Source organism: Seriola dumerili, unplaced genomic scaffold, assembly GCF_002260705.1.
Source record: "Seriola dumerili isolate Sdu_G_001 unplaced genomic scaffold, Sdu_1.0 BDQW01000068.1, whole genome shotgun sequence".
NCBI lineage: Eukaryota > Metazoa > Chordata > Actinopteri > Carangiformes > Carangidae > Seriola > Seriola dumerili.
Genome location: NW_019174323.1, coordinates 16,173,879 through 16,198,210, shown reverse-complemented (window position 1 = coordinate 16,198,210; position 24,332 = coordinate 16,173,879). Strand labels below are relative to the sequence as shown.

The 24,332-nt window shown below is 44.6% G+C and overlaps 2 protein-coding genes across 2 annotated transcripts in view; one reads left to right on the top strand and one right to left on the bottom strand.

Annotated features, from left to right (window-relative positions):
* cpped1 (calcineurin like phosphoesterase domain containing 1) overlaps positions 1–3,054 on the bottom strand; it is a 29,088-nt gene extending 26,034 nt beyond the window's left edge. The window contains exon 1 of the mRNA XM_022743507.1: positions 2,826–3,054. Within this exon, the coding sequence (XP_022599228.1) occupies positions 2,826–2,889 (64 nt within the window). The 5' untranslated portion in view covers positions 2,890–3,054. The remainder of the gene's footprint in view (positions 1–2,825) is intronic.
* Positions 3,055–4,979: 1,925 nt separating this feature from the next.
* shisa9 (shisa family member 9) overlaps positions 4,980–24,332 on the top strand; it is a 40,895-nt gene continuing 21,542 nt past the window's right edge. Inside the window, exons 1-2 of the mRNA XM_022743362.1 lie at positions 4,980–5,584; positions 6,361–6,467. Coding sequence (XP_022599083.1) covers positions 5,070–5,584; positions 6,361–6,467 — 622 coding nt within the window. The 5' untranslated portion in view covers positions 4,980–5,069. The remainder of the gene's footprint in view (positions 5,585–6,360; positions 6,468–24,332) is intronic.

The following is a 24,332-nucleotide window of genomic DNA, read 5'->3' as shown; positions in this document are numbered from 1 at the left end:
CCCACAGCCCGAGATAATGTCTTCAATTGTTGTTTTTTTTTCTGTTTTACCCTAAAAAAGTTTCAGTTTATTATAACGTGAGACAAAGAAAAGGATAAAATCCTCACATTTAAAACACTGAAATAAATGTGGATTATCTGTTGATTAATCAATGAATTGTTGCAGCTCTAGTCTATTAATGGAAAATGCGTATAGTCGTTAGTACTCTTTTGTTCAAATTTAAACTCGTTCGCCGAAGCATTTAATGGACACAACTTTTACTAGCAGCCCATCTTCTTATTTATCTAACTGGTATTAACGTCTCATTCTGGCAGCATCTGAATATTTTCATTTCAATACGTTTAGGTCACGGGATTCTTCCACAGAACACTGCACAAAGTAATAAGCAGCAAAATAAAAAGCTTTAAGGATTAGGTGTCATCACAGCATTAGTCATTCAGCGGTATAAGGCCTGCTGTGAAAGCTTCATGTAGAAACCTCATTATATTCATTGTTGGAATCCAAACAACACTTTATTTGTTGAAAGCACTGTGATCAGGATTTAGGACTGGGAATTGAAGATACAAGGAGGGAGGGGGGGGGTGAAGGGTGGTGGTGGGGGGTGTTACTCACTTCATGAGTAACCAATGCTAAATAATTAACAAACAGCTACATGTCAGAGAATGAATGGCAAAGAACAAGTGTTTTACATAATCCTGATATTACGTAACAGAAGGGCCCTACAATCTAATCACCCCTCAAACATTCATTGACAAGGCAATCTGCGCCTGGTTCTCCATGTAAGGAACGGAAGCAGCCACTCAACGCTGCTTGGCTGATGGTAATGACAAGGTATGACATGAAGGACATGAGAGACAGCCCAGCAAAGTGATATGGAAATGGAGAGATGCTAAGAGCAGATGCTAAGAGCAGGTGTAAACAACAGCTTTCTGCTCCACTCATTTCGTTTCCGGAGGATGTGGAAGCAGTGCTGTAGTTACGCACTGCTGTCAGCGTGGAGAGTCTGCATCTGCATTCTGCACAAATCCCCTCACTCACACTCAGCAGGGGCTAGTAGCTGTTCAGCATCCTCTGTGTTTAACATGCTCTCCATGTATCGCGCTCCCAAATGAGTTTATGATAATTCCGTCCTCAAGAGAAACTTGAGCAAAGATAGGAAACGAAAGAGCCACAAAGAGTGTGTTGCTCCTGGGATCTAGACAAATGTAAAATTAACAATGATCCCATTGGTATAATTGACATTTATGAAACCACTGGGGGAAACACATTCTACTTTTATGATTATCGTCATCATCTCTTCAACCAAATTATTTACGAATGCCGTCAGTCCAAACTAGCCTGGCCTTGATCTTAACTTTTGACCAGACAGTGAGGATTGCTGATGAATTCTGAATTTAAACCAGCTGCCATGACCATTGTAGAATAAAGTTAAGTTTCCTAACTTTATCTCAGCAGTCTTTGACTAGATCTGTCTTTTAAACAGATCAAAAACTTTCATCTTGATCTCCTGCAGCTCAGCAGAATACTTTTCAAACTCTGCCTCAGCTTATGAGTGTTTGTATATGGAAATCATTGCCTAACAATACATACCTCAGCAAGCAGATAAAACCTGCTCTTCTTTCCAAAGGAATGTATTCAAGTCACACAGGAATGCACATGTTGTGTGCACCTGCATACACACACAACATGTAGATGTGCATATACATCTCCATGCATGTTGGTCCTGCTCCTGAGTTATTAACCATCTTCTTTCGTTAGTGCTCCTCACAACAGGCACGATCAGTAAAGATTTCATGAATCTGAAAGGCACTCTCACACAAATCCTGCAGGCTTTTTGTTGCACTGAATATACTTTATAGTACAGTATCTCTCTCTGGAGTCAGATGTGTGAACTGTTTCACAGAAGAATGAAAAAGAAATTTAAAAAACACAAGGACTTGGAGGAGTCAACATGGATCCTACGACAGGAGATGAGAGGCAGCAGCCTTGTGTGTCTGTGCTGTGTGAGCACAACTTCAAACATAAATCGCCGAGATTTCTCAGGTGGCAGATGGTACGCTCCAAACAAAGCTAATCATCATTTGAGATGAAAGTGCACTGGGATTTGCTTTTGCAGCAAATAATAAAATACTGAACATTTCAATTTTTTCCCTTGGGTTCCCTTATACTAACAGTTTTCCTATACATGGCTGTAAAGAATTAAGCCGATATCAAGGTAGAAAACTGATGAAAAACATAACTGAGCTTGCCACAGTGATTATGTTTTTAATCCTTGAATATTCTGACTGCGAGGCTGCACCACACAGCTTCACAGACAACCCTCTGAAGCTAATTTACTCAACTTTATTTTAGCCACGGAGACAATAATTCAAATTGTGATACAACAGCCTGTCCCAGGGCGTTAGGTTGTGACACAAACATAACTTTTTAGTGTGGAGTTTGAATTATTAGCCCACTCCGTAATTATTCCACAGTAAATCACTACAAACTATCGCTATTACTTTCGAAACAACCACAACAAAGAAGTCAGCACTGTGCTGATTTGATTCATTACTGAAACAGAGCACAACACAACACAACACCGATGATTTATTTTGTTTACACAAGCTAGCAAGCTAGCCGTGTAGCCTAGCTTTAGTGGAGAACGGTGGCCCGGCTATTTAAACACAGCGACACAAAAGCTGTCAAATGACAGCGTTTGCCCTGTCACACCACTGACCTGTAGCCAACAGCAACAACTTGTATAACAGCCAAGCTACACAGCGCGTTAGCTAATGCGTTAGCCGGTAAGTTGGCTAACTGAAGAGGCTAAAACAGTCGGCTACCTTCAGTCAGTCCGTTGAATGTCCGATGTTTTGCCCTGAGAAAGATATCCACGCTCTCAGCCATAAGACCCACTGCTTAGCGAGTTGTCCGAGAAAACTATTTTGCCACTTGTGAGCCTCCAAGCAAGTTTGTTTGGTTGTTGTTGTTGTTGTTGTTGTGTAGCTCCAGCTGGCTCTGCGGCTAGCTAACACTGGTGACTATCGGGGATCGACTACGCTGCCTGTTTGTGAGTCTGTGAGTTTCGCTGCAGCGGCCCCCAGTGTGCCAGCAACACGCAGGTCTCACTAACATACATAGAGACAACAACGCATTCACATACAGGTATAGATCCAGCACACCAGGTACAACGTTTAATGTTTACTTTTTTAATTAGGTAGTTATAGCCTGCAATATCGTTTTCTTTTTTTCTTTTTCTTAATGAATACTGAATTAGCCTAATTCTCCGAGTGATTCCCTAACTACACCACGGGGAGGCCCCGGGTCATGAAGGTGCTGCGGGATATTTCAAAATTAATTTAAAAAAAAATTATGCTTTTATTCACAAACTTTCCCACAATTCCATGGTTACTCTGTAAACATTAACATTACGAGCAGGTGGTTCTTCTCACTAAGCAAACACATCTGCCAAGCGTCAACCTTAACAAACTGAACATCTGGAGTCCAAATCATTTTTGCATTGTGTTTAAAAAACTGCAGGGGGTCCTGTGATCGCCCGCAGCTACTTGTTCACCCAAAACTTTAGGGACCTTGGACAGAGGCTGGAATCTTTCAGCACCATGGAGAGAGGTCGCTCCAACCCCAGCATCAACCACCCATCCTCTTCCTGGCAGGGAGGGCGAACTGTTTATCTGGCTGTTTTAATATTTTTAAGATTTGACTGAAAAGGTCTTTCAAGGTCTGTTTTTTAACCACAACATGAATCTACATAGACCAGTTTTTTTTATTTATTTATTTATTTATTTTTACATCTTTAGGCTATGTGTGATTTGCAGGTGAAGGTTATCAACCTTTTTTGCTCTTGCAAGTTTTATGAATTTATTTGACCAAAAACTGCAACAACTGCATTTGAAGAACTTGATATATCCACTAAATAGAAAACTGACTCCTAGCTTTGCATTGTGTTTTACGCCTACTGTGTTTGCGAAATGCCAACACTGTTTTTAAAAAATATATATATTAGTTTTAAGGGACAGACATTTACAATCGTCGATGTACCATTTGGGATTGAGGCTTAGGATTCTAGCTTAAAAAATCCGTGTCAAGCACTGTGCAAGTTGTTTTGAGGAATGAGGAATAAAATAAGACAAACAAACAAACAAACAAAAAAACAAACAAACATATGACTTCTCTTCTTATTTGGTCTGTCTCTTGGTTAGGTCTGCATCTGGGTGAGTTTTAACGTGAAAAACGTTTGGAGAAAGTCCCCAGGGATCTATAGACATGATGTCTTGAGGGGACATTTTTGGTGAAGGAGCTTTTTTTAAAAATGTATCCCCTGCTTTTAGGAGCTTCCCATTGTAACACATGAAGCTACTTGTGATTTAAAACAATTGCAACCTACGACTGAAAATGCGTAAAGTGGGAAAAAAAAGGAGGGGGGTGTCTCCCACGCCTTTCCTCGACGGCAAAACAAAATAGTGATGTGCGTATTCCGGGGCTTTTCTCATATTTCACAATAAAGGCTCTCTCTCTCTCTCTCTCTCTATCTTTCTCACCCGCTATCCTCATCCCTCGCAGTCTTCCTCTCTCCCTCCCTCCCTCTCCCTGTTTTCCTCCTCCTCTCCTTTTGCGCACCAGGCTCTCTCACCCTCGGTTCTTCTCTTCGCTCACTGCGCTCTCATCCTCCGTGCGGCTCGTGTCTCTGCCTACTCCTGTGCGTAAGAGCGCACCGATGGATATGTGAAGTGATGCACTCCTGAAAAACGCCAGATCCGAGCCCGCAGATGTCTTTCTGGAAAGACGTGGCGAGCAGCAGAGAGCGCGCGTTGAGGAGCAGTTAGTCAGACTAAGTCAAGTTCATTCCACGGAGATTTGGTTTTATTCTGCGTTTTTTTCTTTCTTTTATTCTTTTTTCTTCTTTTGGATGATGATATGTTAGTAAAGATGTTCATCAGCGCGGATGACGGTGCGTTGCTGTTTGGATGTATGTTTCTGGACTTTTCAGCATATCATGACCGCGCGCCTTTCCTCCTCTCTCCAAGTCTTTTCGTTTCTGCGTGAAGTTGAACGGAGGGGAGAGCACAATGAGAGGGAAATACTTTCTCCTCGGCTTCTTGTTGCTCAAACTTATGGCTCTGGTGTGCAAGGCTGACGGGGAGCCGGGACTGTTAGGAGGATTCGTAATGATCTCGACCTCCAACGGCTCCAGGGAGGAGGAGAGCGTGTCCGAGGAGACCCCACACACGGAGGACAAATGTCGGGGTTACTACGACGTGATGGGCCAGTGGGACCCGCCGTTCATCTGCAAAACGGGCAATTATCTGTACTGCTGCGGCACCTGTGGCTTCCGCTTCTGCTGCTCCTACAAGCACTCGCGGCTGGACCAGAGCACCTGTAAAAATTATGACACTCCGGTGTGGATGAAGACCGGGCAGACTCCCTACAACAAAATGAACAAGATGCACGACAGCACCAAAGACAAGACGAACTTAATCGTTTACATCATATGTGGAGTAGTGGCCATTATGGCTCTTGTGGGGATTTTCACCAAATTGGGGCTGGAGAAGGCGCACCGGCCCCAGAGAGAAAACATGTCCAGGTAAGTCTCTCACTCTCTCTTCCTCCCATCCTCTCTCTCCCTCTGCCTCTCTCGGTGCGCTTGTTTACAAAGAGACTTGCAGTAGTAGCCTACGCACGGAGGGATCTGGAGCGCGCAACGTGTCGTTCACTCCTTCACCTGCCTGTGTGTGTGAATATAGAAGTATATCATGAGAATAAAAATCACATTGTAAAGATACAACTTGCTTTAAATGCACCGGTGTTGTCATAGTCCACACCCAGGCTGTGGTTTCTGGGCAACCAGAACAACTCTTCTATGTTGAGACTCTTTGTGAACAGGAGTGGATGCTGCACGCTTTCTCCACTCCTGTCTATCCATCCATTGTGATATAACATTACGTGAGCCACTCTCATCAGGCGGGGGCGGCTTCCTTCACTGGAGTAAGGCGGCATTGCGCTCCATCGTGTTTGTCTGATTTGAGATCGGTGAAAATGCTTTTCACACACCTCCATAGTGTAATGCAATAATCAAGAGTGCATGTGCAATGACTGCAGCAATAAAGAAAAAACAGCACAAATGAAACCAAATCTTTCTTCTTTTTTTTTTCCATTCATCAGGGAATCACATTTTTTTTTTAATGTACACTCAGCTGCACCTCACAGTGTCATGAAGAGATGCTGTGCAGCGGTGCAGCCCAACTGAATAATTAAATTAACCGTGTTATGCACAGTTCCTCATGTCTGCACCCCTCATCCATCACCGCCCCCCCCTCCCCTCCCCCTGTCTCTCCTCTCCTCTCTCCGTCTGTCTGACAGGGCCGTGGCCAGTGTGCTGCAGGGCGGGTGTCCAGGTGAGCAGTATCGGGGGGAGGAGGCCCTGGGGATGCATTCCCAGCACTATGTTTCCAGATCCACAAACCTCCGTGAGTTTTTTGTTTAAAATATTTTCTTTTCATTTTTTGGACAGCTCATTACTGGCTGTTGTGAACTGTGAGTATAACTTAAAGCAGCATATGGAAGTGTGGGTGGGGTGTGTGTGTGTGTGTGTGTGTGTGTGTCAGCAATAAAAAGCTGCTTATTTAAAGCGACTTGAATGTGTCCAGGTTGGTGTCAGAGGCCCCTCTGAAGGCTTTTGCAGTGATGTAAGGGATGTGAGGGATTGGGATTAAGTCAGTCATCTCAGCTGGACTCACCAAAACTCATATCTGGTGTGTTAGTCAGAAAATCCTCAAAGATACAGAGTATGTGCAGAGGGAGAACACACACATCCCTGCAGGCGTTTGCCTATTTTGTTTCAAATGACAGCATTGGGTTTTTGTTTTATCGCACACCGGCCAGATTTCATAACGCGCTCGAAAGAGAATATCTGCCTGCCTTTTTCTGCTGCTTCTCAAATCCAACCCGTATTCACCGTTTTATTTTGGTTCATGCCCACATGATATAATGAGAGAGAGAAAGAGGGAAGTGGGAGTGTGTGTGTGTGTGTGTGTGTGTGTGTGTGAGTCGGTGAGGAAGTGGTGGTAGTGTGTGTGTGTGTGTGTAGGGGGATTGGGATGGGGGCTGGCTGGGAGTTTGAAGGGTGGTGGTGTTGGTGGTGGGGGTAGAATACAGAGCACATGAATGCCATCTATTTCTGTTGCGTCCCGTGGGCTGCTACAGTACCAAGCTCCTTTGTGTTTTTTAACACCGAAGATCAAACAGATGAATGCACACAACAAAAACACACACACACACACACACACCAGCACACACACACCAGCACACACATCATGGGAACAGTGGGTACACAGCCTTCACATTCCCTCAGAGTTGCATCTCCAGTCCGTCTGTTTCTTGTGCCAAAACAAAAAAAGCAGATCTAAAATGAATCTCAACACAAATGATGCGTTCGAGACACTCGGAGTCTGCACCGACTTTTGTATTGTCAGAGCACTGTTTTTACCCTCATTTCTTGTGTTACTATCGAGTTATACATGAATGGCACCTTGTTCAATTCCATCTGACTGCAGCTGAAATCCTCCCACATCAAAAAGACTGCTGCTTGGCTTTTTGAGTGCATTTCATCACTTTGGTGCACAGCAAGAAAAAAATAAGCAATCTCACAATGTTATTTCATGTGAGTTTGAGTTTTTAAGTTGTGTTTTCATGAAAAGTAAGAAGACTTACCAGTTGGAGGAGATTCTTTTGGAATTTTCCACCTGGCAGCACGAAGTCTGACCAAATTGTTGACTTGCTTTCAAAATGTTTTTGCTGCTAAACACAAGATAAAGAAGTTTTTTTTTTTTCATGCCATTGTTGCCTTTTATAAGAACAGTTCCTGATTGGTTTATAGCACCAACAGCGTCGCCAAATCTCTAAATTTTTTCCCTCCAGTTCACAGTTTGTGTTTGGAAACCATCAACAGAGGAAGCGAGGAAGTGTACATGTAAGGAAGCGGTGGGGGGGTGGGGTGGGGGGTTGAGGAAGTACTTCTATTTGTGTGAATGAGATAAATATGTAATCCTACAACAGCTCCCCTGGCTAACGACAAGGTGACATAACCCTACTCAGCATGAAGCACTACGCCCACAGACACCATCAACATCATGATGAGAGCGCAGCTCATGGACGGGGGGGGGGGGCGGGAAAAAAAAAACCCCACGGGGCCCGGGGGGGGGGGGGTATTCATTTAAAAGGTTTGCTTTCAGAGAGGAGGGGGGCCAAGTCTTCAAAAAAAAAAAGAAACATTCTAATGTGAAAAGAGATAAATAACGCTTGGAGTAGGGGTCGGGGTCCGTGCGAGTCTTTTTCCCTCTCCTCACAGTGGGAGAGATGAGATAGCGTGGTGGCCTATCACCTGACCGGCCAATAGGACGCCGCTGTGAAATAGCCATTATTATTTGCAATGTGGATCCTGCTCCTCTGAACCCTTTAATCCTCGGGCTTGTGGGTAATCATGTGGAATGTCATTAACCTCTATGATCTGGCGGGATCCTCCTCGACGGCCACCTGATGGGTTTATGGGTCCCCTCAGTCGGCGAAGGAGGCAATTTATCACGGGGTGGGGGGGGATGGGGAGGGGTCGTAGGAGGAATTAGATATGGATTTTGCAGGATACGGACATGTTATTCTTGTTTTAAGTGATTAAAGGAAGATAAATAGAACGAAAAGGCCCAGATGATTTTTCAGTGCGGTTGTCGCTCTGAATGCAGACGACACATGAGGGAAGGAGAGAAGAAGAATGAGGAGAGTGCTAATTGCAAAGTGTTCAGGTTAAAAGGACCACGTACGTTTGCACGAGGGGACTTTGCCCAGTTATAGCGCAGGATTGTGCTGGAAAATCTATTTTTAGTGCAAACCACATATTGATTATAGCTTATGGCCAGATTGCCCTATTACTGGCATCAATGAATCTGGTCTGGCAGCTCTCTGCCGCTGCTATAGGAGGAAATTCCTTTGGGCCTCATGCGAGTGTCAGTCACAGAATGCTATTTGTCTGTAAAGGACTCGGAGATAACCTGCGCTGCGTAGCATTTATACGGTTCCCCTGCAGCATTTTATTCAGTTTATTTGTCTGCAGAGGTTTAGAACAGCGAGTGAAGCCTCTGCTCCCACCGTGTGCTTTGCTGTGTCTTGATAAGTCATAATCATTATCATATGTGCAAGTGAGAGACGCACACTGTCAATTAGCAGTACAAAAGCCTGAGGTTCGGCATGTGAATCGAGCATGAGCCCCCCGAAAACCTGCTGCATATTAAAAATGGACACTCTGGTAGCTTTGCGAACCAGAACCATGCCAGCCCACCTTATTCCCCAGCCGGGTCGGCTGGCAGACTTTCATGTCATCTCAAAACCCAGAGACTTTGTTTGAATCCTTAAAAGGCTGAAAATCCCGAGTCTCTTCGCTTTCAGCATCAAAGAGGCCGAAGAGACAAAGATGGGAGGAATGGAGGAAGAGAAGAAAATGAGATCGGGGAAGGAGAGCGCATGGTACAAATGATCTTGGTGGCAAACGTCCAGATTGATTGATTTCTGAACCTCTGAAGGCCTTTGTATTTATCATATGTTTCATATTAAAGCTCATGCTTGGATTGCCATGGCAACCTGTGAAAACATCTTTAGCCATTGCCATTTACACTAGAAGACTTGAGTGTTTGAGTCTACTTGACAAAAGCAGCAGCTAATTTCATTGCTACTACTCTTACTGTATAATCTAATGAAGATGTTAAATGTGAAATTTAATTGGAAAATCGAGGTTATACATGTGAATTATTACATCGAGCACTTCCTCCAGACCGACATCGCACTTTTTAATTCTGTAATTGTCATTTTGGGTTTCACACTAAAGAGCTTTAGGTGGGCAGCGCTGTTAGTTTTATTAAGACAAAAACATACACAGCTATGCACACAATCACACACACACACACACACACACACACACAGTGCTCTGTATTCACAACTCAATTCACCATTTGCAGGCTTAATTACCTCCCCAGCAGTTATAATCTTTTCCTAAACATTCAGAGATGGGAAGGATGAAATTTTAATAGGTAATTGCTTCTGAGATTGCACAGGCACGAGAAAAAGGCCCTGTCTGCAAAATACTCCAGCTCCGCCTCGCCACTGTGTATGTTTGTACATGTGCGCGCGCGTCTGTGAGCAAGCGAAGGTGCACGCGCGCGAGCACACTGTGTGCACGTGCAAGTGTATGTTGGCTTGTCAGAAGGAGCTGTGCGTTAAAAGTAGGTGACTGTGTGACCTTGTCTTCCCGGCTGTCATCTGAGCCTTCAGTGTGTCACATCTGATTGCGGAGTGTCAGAGCGGAAAGAGGAGCTCCAGCTTGTGAACCTACACACGGCCGTGGAAACAAGCAGGGAGCGGCTGTGAGGGAGAGAAAATGACAGAGCTGGAGGTAGTTATCTGTGAGGCGTCACTCCAGCTCCAGCTCCGTTTGAAGCTCAGCTTCTGTCCTCGTGTTCAAACAGGCAAGAAAAGCAGGTGCAGTTGAAGTTCCATCCCTGAGTTTGTCTTTCAGGCTCATAGCCCGCTGCAGTGACAGTAGAGCTTCCACTATATCTACAGCCAGTTTCCTTTGATCCAAACCAATCGAGGAAAATGTATGCTCGATCCATTTTTTAATTTGATATACTTTGCATAGTTCACGCTGCTTGCTTAGAGGAACACATCACGTCACACAGACACACACTAACTTATTTATCGGACCTTTCATACACACACATAACGTAATGTCTGTCACCCTGGATTTGGCTGTACCAATCACCACCGGACAGTTTATTCAAATTTGGGCGAAAATGTGGAGATTTAATTCGTGATCCCAAAGACTTCGGCACTAAGTTTTGATTTCCATATGAAGATAGTGTATATTTGTGGTTTTAAGGACCAAAAACAATCTCGAAATAGTTTGACATCTTCTCTCTCTAGCAAGAACAGGGTGTTTTGTGTCAATCTCTCCTCTGATTGGTTGACTATTTTCTGAGTGACACACGGCCAGGTCAGCCACAGGTAACGGACTGTAGCCTACAGCTGTTAGCTTGGTAAAACCTTAACCACTGGTCAGAATATTACTCCTTGGGAAGGCTGTGCAATGATATACTGGCTTCCTGACATCCAACAGTTGTGCGGTGTATCAGTGAAGAGGTCAGTCCGAAGCAACTTTATAAAGTGTGATTTGATTTCATGCTACGCCTGGTGTGAAAGGCAAAGTTGGTTTCCGTTGCTGAGGAGTGTGGAGCCTGAAACTCTTCAACGAACAGTGAAACAAATACAGAGAGTGATCGCTGTCTTCTTCTGTGTCCACACTTCTCATCAACATCTCCCGTTCAACCAGCGACAGACAGACACACTCTTTTAATGTGGAGCAGCAGCGGCAGCAGGACGCTCTGTTAGCAGCTCCGATGCAGCTGCAGCAGAGTGAACGGTAAACTCTGCGCTTGTTACCAATGAGATCAATGCGCTTGACCACGTGCACGCTTCCTCATGCGTGTAATCGTGCGTCATGTTCCGTGAATCCCTTGTGTTTAAGGCAGGCGATCTGAATCCAGGCAGACCAATAAAAATGTCTATATTGCAAAGTAATAATCTGAAAGTAAACACACTGAATGGCTCTTGCAGAAAGAAAATCACAAATATAAATAGTATCAAAAAAGAAACTGTCAAGAGACGCCTGTCAATCAAAAACACACATGCTTTGCTTAATATCTTACTAACTAGCTGCTGAGATCCATTCGCCCGTTAGCAGAACTGCGTCTCGGGAGACATTTGGATTCAGCCTCTTGGATTTAGAAATGATAATGCACATGTCCATGCTGTTATCTGGCAGCAGGTGACAGATCAGATGTCACTCCTCATGTTGTAACTTGCCTGAATTCTCTCCATTCTTCACAATACACCTTTTCTCCTTGCTGTCACACATCACTCTGTCTCATAACACTTTGCGTCTGAGGTGATTCGCTCGGTCCGAATAGCCTACCTCATCATCATACATTACATAGTTTTCACCATATATATATATATATATATATATATATATATATAGTGAGGGAGTAAATTGGGCTACAGTGACAAGACAGAGAAACAGAGAGTTACAGGCTCAGATTCGGAGAAACATCAGCAGCGTCTCCTCCTCCTCTCCAGGGCCTCATTCCTGCACCTTCTCTCTGCCTAATTATCTTAATGCGAGTCCCCTCAGCAGCACGGGGACGCCATTAGACTCCTGTTTATTAGGGCTCTGGGGCGGCACAGCCAGAAAGCATCGACCAACGGCAGACATTCACTCAGTTTAGACACAGAGGGAGGCCTGGGCCAGGGAGGTGTCAACACAGCCTGGGGGAGGGAGGGAGAGTGTGTGGGACCAGCAGGAGAAAATAGGCAAAGAGATTTGGAGAAAATGAGAAAAGAGACACGGAAAGAAAGTGTGTTTTTCCCCTTAGTTTCCTTTCCAAAATCCTATGGAAGCAGCAGACGACCCGGAGCTGCGTCACGCTGCTGTTCCTGAGCATCAGGCTCTTGGTGAAAAAGGTAAATGTAAATTGGAACAAGCGCTCATTCTGTGGACATTTCAAACAGTATGTTTAAAGAGCAGAGCGAGAGGTGTAACGCACGCCGCTCATCTCTTTTCTGTCCTCAGCGTTCTGCATCTTCCACTGTGTAATTTCCCATCTTGTCATTTTGGTGTTGTAATGAAAGAAGCAATAGGGACAGTGAATATCTTAACTTCTAATCAGCTCAACCCCCTCCCTCCTGCCACCCACCCACCCACCCTCCTCACGAATATTAATCAGTTCATTTACTCCCAGGAAGTCACATCTTGCATTTGACAGGTAATTATGTCTGTGTCTCCCTGTGTGTGTGTGAGTGTGTGTGTGTGTGTGTGTGTGTGTTTGCGGGGTGCGCACAAGTGTCCAAGACTGTGTTCACTTACATGCTCAACATATGCGCCCGTGCAGGCACATGCACGGGCGCATATGTCAGCTGCAGAAAAAATAAATAAATAAACAACCTGCGGTGCCCTTCAGTCAGATCCGGAGAGCAACGTTACATCCATCTATCTTCATCTATTTCAGTCTCATTTACGTTCGACTATCTGTAATGGAACAGCACTGGCAGGCAGTCATGGGATAAGGAGACAGACTTCCCATCTGTATGTTTGAACAGGTGGTTATCACCACTGGTTTCTAATTAACTGCTACACTGACTCTTCTTAATCGACTATTCAAATTAATGAGTCAAGCCTTTTGCAAATATTAGGATTATTTTCCGTCATATGAATTCACGCAAAAATTTAATTATTAAGGAACATAACTGCAAACGCTTTTCAAGCTGAGGATTTTTTTTTTTTTTTTTTGTAATTCAGGCTGTATTTAAGTTTCAAGAGGCGCTACGCTCGACGCATGTTCTCACTGCAGTGGAGGAGCTATTGAGAGAACAGCCATGATCCTTTTTAACAATAACAAGCTCACTGTAAGACACAGAGTGAAGCAAGCTGAATTACATAGTGGCATTATAGCTCTATTTATGCCCCCTAACATGTAGCGGTGTTACACGGCGTCTGAAATCCTCAGTAATCTGCAGCTATTGTCACAGTTTTCCTTTTGATACCGGTTCTAATGGGGAAATGGAGCTCTAATCTCCTGTGTTGCCAACAATAATAGTGCATATATATATTATATTATATTATATATATATATATATTCCTGCCACTTTCCAACAGTGTTCCAGCTGTGATCTGACAGTGTTCACAGTGGAAGTGCTCCTCTCATGGAAGGCTGTACATCGACCATTCCCAACCGTGGTGCTTGTGCTCCGAGGGGGGGCATGAGAGGAGGGTGGAGTAGCACAAGTAATTTGACCAAAAAATTTAAAAACACCTGCTCACCACCAGGCTGAGTTCTTCAAAACTAGTTAGCGGGCAAACAGAGAAGCTAAACAGTTGGATAAAAGTAACAGATAAGCTAATAGTATTATAGGAGCTACGCTGTGCCACTCACGTCTCCGTGTGTGTGTGTGTGTGTGTGTGTGTGTGTGTGTGTGTGTGTGTGTGTTGAAAGTCTTGGCTTTGAAAAAAGAACAGTCTGTTTTGGGTGAACCAGCCAAAGCAACAGATCACTTCCCATGTCCCTAAAGTGCTGAAGTCCCTTTTTCTTTTTTTTTTCTTCTCTCATCCTTATGCACACACATGCATATGGACACCAAAAAAAGCGCCCACACATGTACAGCCTCCGTGTGTACACACACACACACACACACACACACACACACACACACACGCACACACACACTCTGTTCCAGGCTTGCGTTTCGCTCAGGGCCTGGGGGCAGGTAGCAGATTTGCCTGGCTAGCTGACTGATGCCACCAGCGATGTTAAGTCACAGGCAGGGAAAGCTCATGCTGGAAGCACAATCGTGAACCACCGCCCCACCCCCACCCTTCTCCATGCACTATCCACACTATCCATGCCATCCCTCCCCACACATACACACCTATCACCAAACTCAGGGCGGCGGTCTTGGGAGAGTGAGCTCCACCTCCTTCTCTCGCTCGCCTGCGGGCTTCAGTATGGCCTGGCTCGCTCACCACCCTGCCCCCGAGGAGGTAGGGACACTTTGGCAGCCTTCCCGCCATCCTCATGCATACATATGGACACACGCAAACACTGCAACACACAAACCCGTGGACAGGCTTACAGCCCCCCGCTCCCACCACCCCTTCCCATCATCCTGCTGGGCGCTGGCCCACGGATAGGGGACATGTGGCTAGGCGAAATGCGTCACGATGCTGGGCTCTCACTCCGACAGATCTTGTGCCTGTCTGCCCGCCTGCAAATTACCAGCCTGGAACGCCTCGCAAAAACAGAGAAGGAGTTTTGTTTTCCACCCTTCTGAATTGCAGCAATCGCCCTGCTCTCAGCTCCCCTCGGCTTCTGGCCACTGTTGCCCGTTCTCTTGGCATTTCTTGTCTCTTATGGCAGTCGCTGGTTACAGAGTCTGTTCTTCTTTCTCCTCCTGGTCTTGTTTTTGTTGCAGTTTCCAGACGAGATTCTCACCATTTTTTTCCCCAGAGTATCAGAAATGTGTGTGTGTGTGTGTGTGTGTGTGTGTGTAGCCATTTACACTATACGTATGCATCACGCTTAGAAGGTGCTGATAAATACGTGCAGATTGGTGCATTGCATAATCTATCTTCTGCTGTGAGACTGCAAATGAGTAGAAGCTACAACTGAACAACAAATCTCCGTCCTTGGAGGATTCAGACTGGGAGATCAAACTGCTTTTTATTTTTTTATTTTTTGGTTTTGTTTGTTTTGGGAGCTTTTCTCTCAGGAAAGGTCAGATGTTGTCTTTCTTTATTTCATCCACATATAACCCGACGCTGTTAGAGAGAGCATCGCACAGCCAGAACCGCTCCAGTGTCAAAGAAGAGAGTCAAGGAGAACACACCGACCGAATGCTTAACTTTATCAGCGAGACTTTCAACTGTTCTCGGCTCAAAATCTTTTAAAGGACTGATCCACTGAAAACCTATTGTTAGAGTATAAAAGAATGTGAGTACAGAGCTCGCTTCCTCGGTAAAGGAGGGAAGACAGCTGTGCAGACAGCTTGAATTAACAACAGTTACAATGGATTGCAATGGTGACCCAGTTTCACAGCATTAGAGGAAGAGTTTGACATGTTACAAAACATGCTTGTTTGCTTTTCCTTGCCAAGAGTTAAATGAGAGAACAGATACCACTCTGATGTTAAATATAAAACTACAGCCAGCAGCCAGCTAGCGTAGCTTAGCATAAAGGGGAAAACAGCTACTGGTTGCCTAGCAATCTCATGGTGATGACAAGATTCAAAGAAGTCGTCGCTCCCAGCCAAGAAATAATCCAGAATTAAATGTTGTTTTTACTCTTTTTTTTGTTGTTGCAAGAATTCAAGGATTGAGATATAAAGTGTTAATTAGTGATCTTTATGGGTCTGTAAGTCGCTAGAAAAATGCAAGCTTTTTTAAAAGTCTACGCATGTGATTAAGCCTCAGACATGAATAAATAATATTTATGTTGCATTATCAATTTCAAACCTGATTTCTTGCCAAAAGTAAACTTGATTTTCATTTTTGATCCTGTTGATTCAATATGGAAATTCAGATTGTTTTCCCGCCCTTCCATTGGCCATGCATACTGTATATGCAAATGCACCATTTCAGTATCTTCTCATCAGATCACAGGCAGCGGCACGCCACTGTGTCTGCACACAAAAGCTACTTAATGAGTTTCATAATCCCAGCGGGCTTTACCTTATTGGAAAATCAGAGAGCGCATTAATTTCAGCAGCTGCCCAGTAACGTATGACACACAGTACTGGGCTTGTGATGATGCATTCAACTTTTATTCCGCTCTATGATGATGAGTAGGTAACTCTTGCATCGAGATTTAAAGACTTCCCTCGAGTGTCTACCCCGCGGCCTATAATCATACAGCTCCATACGTCGCGGCACACAGGATAACCATCTCAGATCACACAAGAAAGGTACTTTTTTTCACTCTGGCAGTTGCGAGTGCTGCGGAGAGGAGGAACAGGAATTCTACAGAAGTGTAAGAGACAGACATCCAGAGGGAGCGGTACCCTTAGATGTCACTGTCAACCTAACCAGCAGGCCGCGATTGAATCAGTCCCCCTTAGGAATCTTGGGAAATGGAAGTAGAGGGGATGTGAAAGTGCCCCCCCCCCTCCTTTTCTGATATACGGCGCCTGACGGAGAGTAGTCGTACCTGCCAAGTCTGAAAGATAGAGACAGAGAAAGAGAGAAATAAAATGAGGGAACAAAAAGGAGACGGGCAGAGTGCAAGTGGAGGTTGAGAGATGAGAAAAGAGCGGCTGAGGAGGAGAGAGAAGAATGGAGCCGACGGCGGGGAGGCTGAGAGTGTTTGACGAAAAGATGGAGTGAAGAAATCCATACTGAGAACATCGATCTCTCAGGCTCCTCCTGATATGAAAGTAGGAAGACACAGAGCAGATTGGGTTAAGACAAACGCTCCCTGTTGCGTTTTCACCTTCATGCACACAATGGCAGCATTCCTCTGTTATGGCAATGTGGCTTCAGTGCTTTGACAGTCATTTAGTCCTGAATTGGTCAAAAGCTCCTCTGTGTACAAAGTCCCCATTCGCTGGGGCGCCGGCGAGTGCGTCATGTCATGTATGAACAAACAGCATCGATGTGAATGAGGCGGCTGCATCAGTCTTGTATCGTGCAGGTCGAAGATGAGAGACATGGATTTCATGTTTTTGCTGGTAGACAATGAGTGTGTTTACTGTATCCCAAATTATCATTTCTACCAGCTTGTTTTTAGGGTTTATTACTACCTACGTCTTTGAATAGCTTTGGCCACCATTCTGGATGGCAATAATGACATTACACATTAAAACCCAATGAAAGACTGAAATCTGGAAATACTGACAAACAGTCAGGCTTCAAATTAGGCTTTAAAAGCCCCATATTTTACACTTTTCCTGTGTTTTATTTGATGTGTTGATGCATAAGAAGATATATTTGTGGTTGTTAGAACTAAGAACCATCTCAATGTAGTTTTTCATCTCCTCTCTCAGACTTCTCTCTAGAGATGGTCGGTGCGCTGCCATGCCTGAGAGTGTTGACTGCTTTGTTGTGACATCACAAAGTTACAGAAGTCCTGACGGCTCGTTTTAAGGCTCAGTCTCTGAATACAGGCTGTGTGCATTTCTCTGTGGACTGAGCGCTTTGATACTTTCACAGTGTTAATATAGAACCTAGACCTGCTTTATAATAAAAAATTTTTAAAAAACACATGGAAATTTCACTTTATACAATTTGGGACCTTCAAACAAATACCCAGGGTGACTAATTTTATTTGGAGAAAAGGTTAAGGGTAAAAACACTTTCCATTGTAAACATGCAACATATGCTGTGTCCCAGCACTACTTCTAAGCAGGTTTATACTACGTAGTGGGTTCACACTGGAAAAGAAACAAAATAAAGTACTGCACACTAAAAACATTGCATATATTTGCATATTTATATTTGGTTGTGCTGTTGATGTTTAACCAACTCCTCTCTCACAATTAAACTGTGACCCTCTGTACTTGCCGTAATTGTGTGCACACAATTTTCCAGTGCAATGAGAGAGACCAACATGTCTGCTGCCACTTGAGTTTATTGCCCAACAGACTTTGTAGAAATGTTGCTGTGTTCCCTGATCTTAGTAATTACTTTGGTAAGCGCAATCTTTCAGGTCTCTAAATGCCTACCATTAAATTAAAATGGCATCTTAAGAATTTCCTGTAGCTGTGATAGTGTTTTATACAAAACTGAGACCAAGTCATTTTAATGCACTGGCCTAATAATTAAATATTCAAGGTTTGTGGCTGTGTAAAGTCTGCCTGATGCTGTTTTATTCATTTCTCTGGGATTTTAAAATGTCAGAACTTGATTCAAGTTAATTCTTTAAACAGTTCAGCAAGTCTACAACTCAGGTTTCTGTCCACCCCATTACGTACGTGCATATGTATACGCAGGGATGTGTTTATGCATACGTGTTCTTTTGTGCAGTAGGTCGGCCTGAGTGTGACATTTTGCATGTGTGGCCTTGAGTGCAAACATTAGTCTTAGCGGCCTGTCTGCTCCTCGTGTTATTTCAGCATCATACTGAATTTCATCCTGCTGTACCTGAGTCATTTAGTGCAGCCGTATGTTTGTATTGATTTTAATCTGCACCCTCAATACATCCCCAGTCATCCGCCCATCCCATACTTCTTTCTCTCCGTCTCGTCCTCTGCTCCTCTCTGATTGTGTACATCGTTCCACCAGGCTCTGCGTCGCCCTGAGATCAACAGTTAAAAGCCATAAATGATGTATAATTCACTCCATGCAGCTCTGCCCGCGCAACAGATTACATTTACGCATGACTGCGTCCCCTGACCCACAATATCTACCTTGCTAAATTATACGAAACTTAATCTAGAATTTGTCATATTAAATGTCGTATCTTCATGTGACTTTTGTAAACAACTGACCCTTTGCTAAACCTCTCCTCCGAACAGCGATTGCCCGATCGTAGCATGATAACGATGAAACTGCAGGCTCGTCGAACTGTGGATTTCTCCACATGCTGAAGCCGTGTGCGTCAGGCTGTAGCAAGAGAGATACTCTGCATTTATACAGTTTGTCTTTACAAAACAAAAACACAAGCACAAAGGTGTAAAGAATACCGCGACGTTAGCATGCCAAGCTAACTAGCGTATTACCTGTGATAACCAAATGTTAATCAATGACTGTATATGGACGACATGACAGCGCCACAGTACAATCCAAGTACACGTCAAACACATTTCTCCTAAAGATGGTTTCTGTCGTTTAAGAAAGTTCTTATCATGCTGATGTGTGTGGGAGTGATGTCATGATTATTTACGATCGACAGCTGTGATTCCCATATCTGAAAAATTTTGGCTTTAGGTTTATACAGGAAGTGGAGACGTTAGACGTTAGCTTGTAGGGTTGCAAGTTACATTAAAAGAAACACATCCACAACCGCTCAGTAGTATGTCCCCCGTGTGGAGACCAGTCCCGGATGACAACTTTATGTGAGGGACCCATTAACTATAGTCATAGCATTATATGAAACATGAACCCATCCAGTAGCTGACATATTTAAGCCCCCCTACATCAAACAAGTCACCTGGAAAGAGAAAGCGTTTTCAAACAGCTCATGGCGCTAATGTTAGCTTAATTCCCATTCCGAGCTACACTTGATAAAATCTGCCAGCAACAGTCTTCCTTTCAGCCTCTGAAACTGATGGTCACCAGAGATGAGAAGTCTGCTTTTACCTGCCTGTCTGCCCAGCAGAGACTTCCAATCCTCTTTGTGATAATCTGTTTGTTTACGTCTTGTTTGCCTTTAATGGTTTATTGATGCTAAAATGCAGCACCTTTAATAGCTTATCTATTTGCCAGCAATTGCTGTTTGCAGCTCTCGTACAAGCCAGTGTTTGGAAAGAAGATTATCGTCATTATCTTCAGAAGCACGTGTTTACAGTGCACATCCGCCAACCTGCTAGACATGTATCAATATCAATCCTGAGAGGAAAATCAAACACATGCTGAAGTAACCTTCACTGGCTCAAACCCTACAGCTGCAGCCGGCGAGGCCTGGAGTGAATGTTTTAATACCAAGAGGTTGACTTCGGATTAAATTTGCAACACACGTCTTAAAATTTTTATAGAATACTATTGGTTTTGAATATCAACATACAGTTGAGAAACTGCGGCACAGCCCGCTTCGCCAACCACCACTCTGTCCAGAACCACCTCTACCATCGCAGCATTACCTCAGTCCTAAATTATTTACCGTCTTCCGATCGTGTTTGCCAACCGACGTCTCAGGTTTCCTCCATCACCACGTCCACACTCCTACACTGTCTACCCATCTGTGATTGATGGAATCCCACAACTGCTTTATCCATGAGCCTGGCCGTCGCTGCAACATTTGTTTATATCGGCGCTTATTTATTTTCTGGGATGATTTGCTAACAGCAGGCGCGGGCGACACAGGTTGATGAAGGTAATGAGCAGGGGAGGGAGAAAGGAAGGAGGAAACATGAGAGGAGAGGGAGAGACAGAGAGTGATGCTAGCTAAACCGTGTTTTTATGGAGGATAATTTTCCTCCCCAGAAGGCAGTGATTGGCATTAATTACCTAACAGGTGCTAACAGCGATGAATCTCATAATTAACCAGTTTAGATTTAGTTCATTTGGGAAGACATGAGTATGAGGCAGAGGGTGCAAAAGTGTTTATGTGTCTGAGCATGTGTTTAGTGTGTGAGTACACATGCATAGTAAAAAAACACCCTGAGAAGAGGGAAAACCCTCATCAGGCTGCAGACACTACTGTTTTTTGAACTACACTGAGCTATTGATTTATTATGTGTATGTATCCCAGCGGTTTGTTGCACGTCTTAAGGGCTTCAGAGCAGAGAAAATGTATTTGGCTGCTCGAGGATTCTCGGTTGTACAAATATGATACTGTGCCATGTAAAAATGGATCTTTCCACACCTTCAAAAAGATGCTGGAGTCGGTCGATATCTGGGGTAAAAAGCAGGAAATCTCTTTTTGTTTTTGACCAAGCAACTGTTTTGCACACAACACTAATGATTGCAACTAATGATTATTTTCATTATATCGATTAATGTGAGGATTATTTTATGTTTTTAATCGATCGTCTATAAAGTGGAAGTAAAAAGTGAATAGTGCGAGTCCAAGGTGAATTTTTTAGTGGTCTTGTGTTGCCTGACCTGCAACCAAAACCCAGAGATATTCCACTTACAATTATACAAAACAAAGACAGAAAAAATAAAATAATTTTCCTGGTTTTGTTTGGTCATGGTTGTCTGTTGCTTTGCAGGAAAAGCCAAAAGCGGCAACCGTGTTGAACCTGCAAGCCTATCGCCAACAATCACGCCACATCCAAAAGCACCAAGGTTATTCACGTGCCCTTTCCAACATTCAGTTACACTTGCTGCTTCGATTACACTGACTAACACCAACTGATGCACGAAATGCCGGTCCTCCACACACACACACACACACACACACAAACTCACACACACAGACACCCACATGTAGTCACGTGACGTGCAGCTTGTTACTTGCTGTACAATCTGTGTCGAAGCTGAAATTCTTCCAAACAAACTGGCAACTCAGTATAAATGTAGCCAAGCGTTTGTCCCCTCTATGCCTCTCGCTCGGGGCTCTGGGTTAGTTTTTGGAGGGCTGCTGGCAGTACAGGCAATGCCCAGTGGGATGAGGTGGTGGTGGTGGTGATGGCGGTGGAGGAGGAGGAGGGGGGGGGGGGGGGGGGGGGGGGTCCGTCCATAAATGTGGGAATTTTCCTTATGACCCACTTCTTACCCCCATGCTGTTGCACAGAAGCCATCTCTTGCCTGCCTCGCCCGCTCTGCAGCAACTCGTCAGGCGGAGGGAGGCGTCTTTGTCTGCTCGCACTGGTTCCCTCACACTCCCTGTTGCCAAGACACAGAGCTGTGCAGGAGAGCCGACAGTTACACTGCCACTCTGCAGGACCATTGCCTTGCACAGACCATTGCATGAATGCCGTCAAGTAGCATTCAGCAGATATACAGTGCAGTATATTAAAAAAAAAAGGAAAGCACAAAAGCACATGGAAAAAAACAAAGGTATTTGGGCGAAGAGACGCTATAAACTATTGCACAAATGGATGCAAACACCCATGTGAGAATGTGCCTCCATTCATGAGAGAAAACAGGCTAAAGCAAATAGCACATCCACTCACATACTCGTCACTATATGCTACTTATTCCTGTTGTTCTTCAGGCCACTGTCTCTCTCTCTCTTTCTCTCTCTCTCTCACAAAGACACAGCAACACACAGGCACATTCACCCAGTACCCTTTACACAGTACACAATTACACACACACACAATTACACACACACACTGTACACTTTGCACCCTGCCAGTGTTTGTGTTCTCCTGCTTACAAATGGAGCGAGGCAGCCGGTCTTTCTTCTGTAACCTACTTTTTCTCTCTCCCCTCTCCCTTTTTCACTTGCATCCCTAAACTCTCCGAGGGAGGATGGATGTCTTGCTCCAGTCGATTCCATCAGCCGGGGGGGGGGGGGGGCACATCAATAAGTGCTGTATTTAGTTTATATCACTAATAATAGAACATCACGGAGGGCATCTTTGTGGATGAATAGGCAGGTCCTGCAGTGGAGTGTGGGATTCACTAGCTGGCTAATCCGTCCCTCTTAGTGCGGAGATCCCTCAGGGCCACTCCGAGGTTCCTGAAATAATATCCCCCCCCACCCTCCTGAAATTTGATATCTTTCATGAGCTGCAGAAAAAGCGGGAGAAAGGTATCAGATGCCCCTCTGGTTATGTGCGTGAGTGTAGTCAAAGTGTGCTGACCTGCTCTTTGAGACGCAGCTTGATGGCAGAGAGACAGGCGGATAAATACTCAGGACGCTCTTGACAACAGATGGACGGAGAGAGCAGGGGATTCGGTGAGGAAGAGGAGGAGGAGGAGGCACGGACAGAAAGAGGAGACAGATAAACAGGTACACAAAACAAACAGGCGTGTGTTGCCTACCATGCGCTCGTATCAGACAGGCATATGGCGGCAGAGGCAGAGAAAGAGACAGAGGGGAGAAGAGGGATCACGCTAAACACCAGGCCTCTCAATCTGGCCCTGCGGTGGCCCTTCACCCGCTACTGAACTAATGCCACTACAATAAAGCACCTAATCACATTCACTTTAAGCAAATTATACTTTGCACAGCCCAGTGAGGAGCACGCACAAACACACATCCCAGAACATATCGCAGCCTCGGTGATGTGAAAAAGAAAAAAAAAAACCAACATCCCGCCAGATCACCCCCAGCGAGCGAACAGAAGGCAAAATCAGTGCTTTTAGCTAAAGGAGGAGAGGAGCATGAGACAGATTATCTACTTCACAGATGGAGCGATGTGCAGGATGCAAGGCTATTCTGCCGCCTCGCTTTGACTCACTCCATCATTGATGTGTTGTCTTGTGGCTTTTAGGGAGGGGGGAGAGGGGGGAGGGGGCGGGAAGACATGAAAGAGAAACAAAGGAGAAGAACGGATTGTGGTTAGTATGTTGTTGTTGAGGAAACTTCTAAATGTCATAAACTCTGCGAGCAGAACAAACCGCGTCTGTAGATGATGATAAAGCGTCGTGTTATCAAGCTGCTGTGCCGCCAGACAACGCCAGAAAAAAAAAGAAAGTATGTAACGAGGGGTTATTTGTACTGTCGCTCTCTAGACGTGCACCTAGAGGCCCTTTTCTTTCTTTCTTCACCAAACAAACACAGGCCTGGTAATTGCGGTCTAGGATTGATTAGATCGCTCTGATGCCGTGTGAACTGCACGAAGCCTAAGCCGTTACTGCTCGCATTCAACTCGCCTGAATTCAGCGATTATTGTCGTGCATTTCTCATCCTGCCGCCGCTGGCTGCGGAGGGATGAGCGAGGAGAGATCTGCCTATGTTGCCCCCCCCCCGTCTTGTCTTGGCAGGGGCCAAGAAAAAAAAAAGCCCCTCACAGCTGTGCTCCGACACTCGAACCTGCCAGGGATTCAAGCCCAAGGGCCAGGTGCAGCCGACTAAAGCTTTTAAACATAAAGCTTCTCTTCAGCGGAGCCAGAGGAGCAGACTGTGGGTCAGAGACCGCGGGGAGAATCATTTCTGAGGTTACACTAATTAAACACTATCAGAATCCCG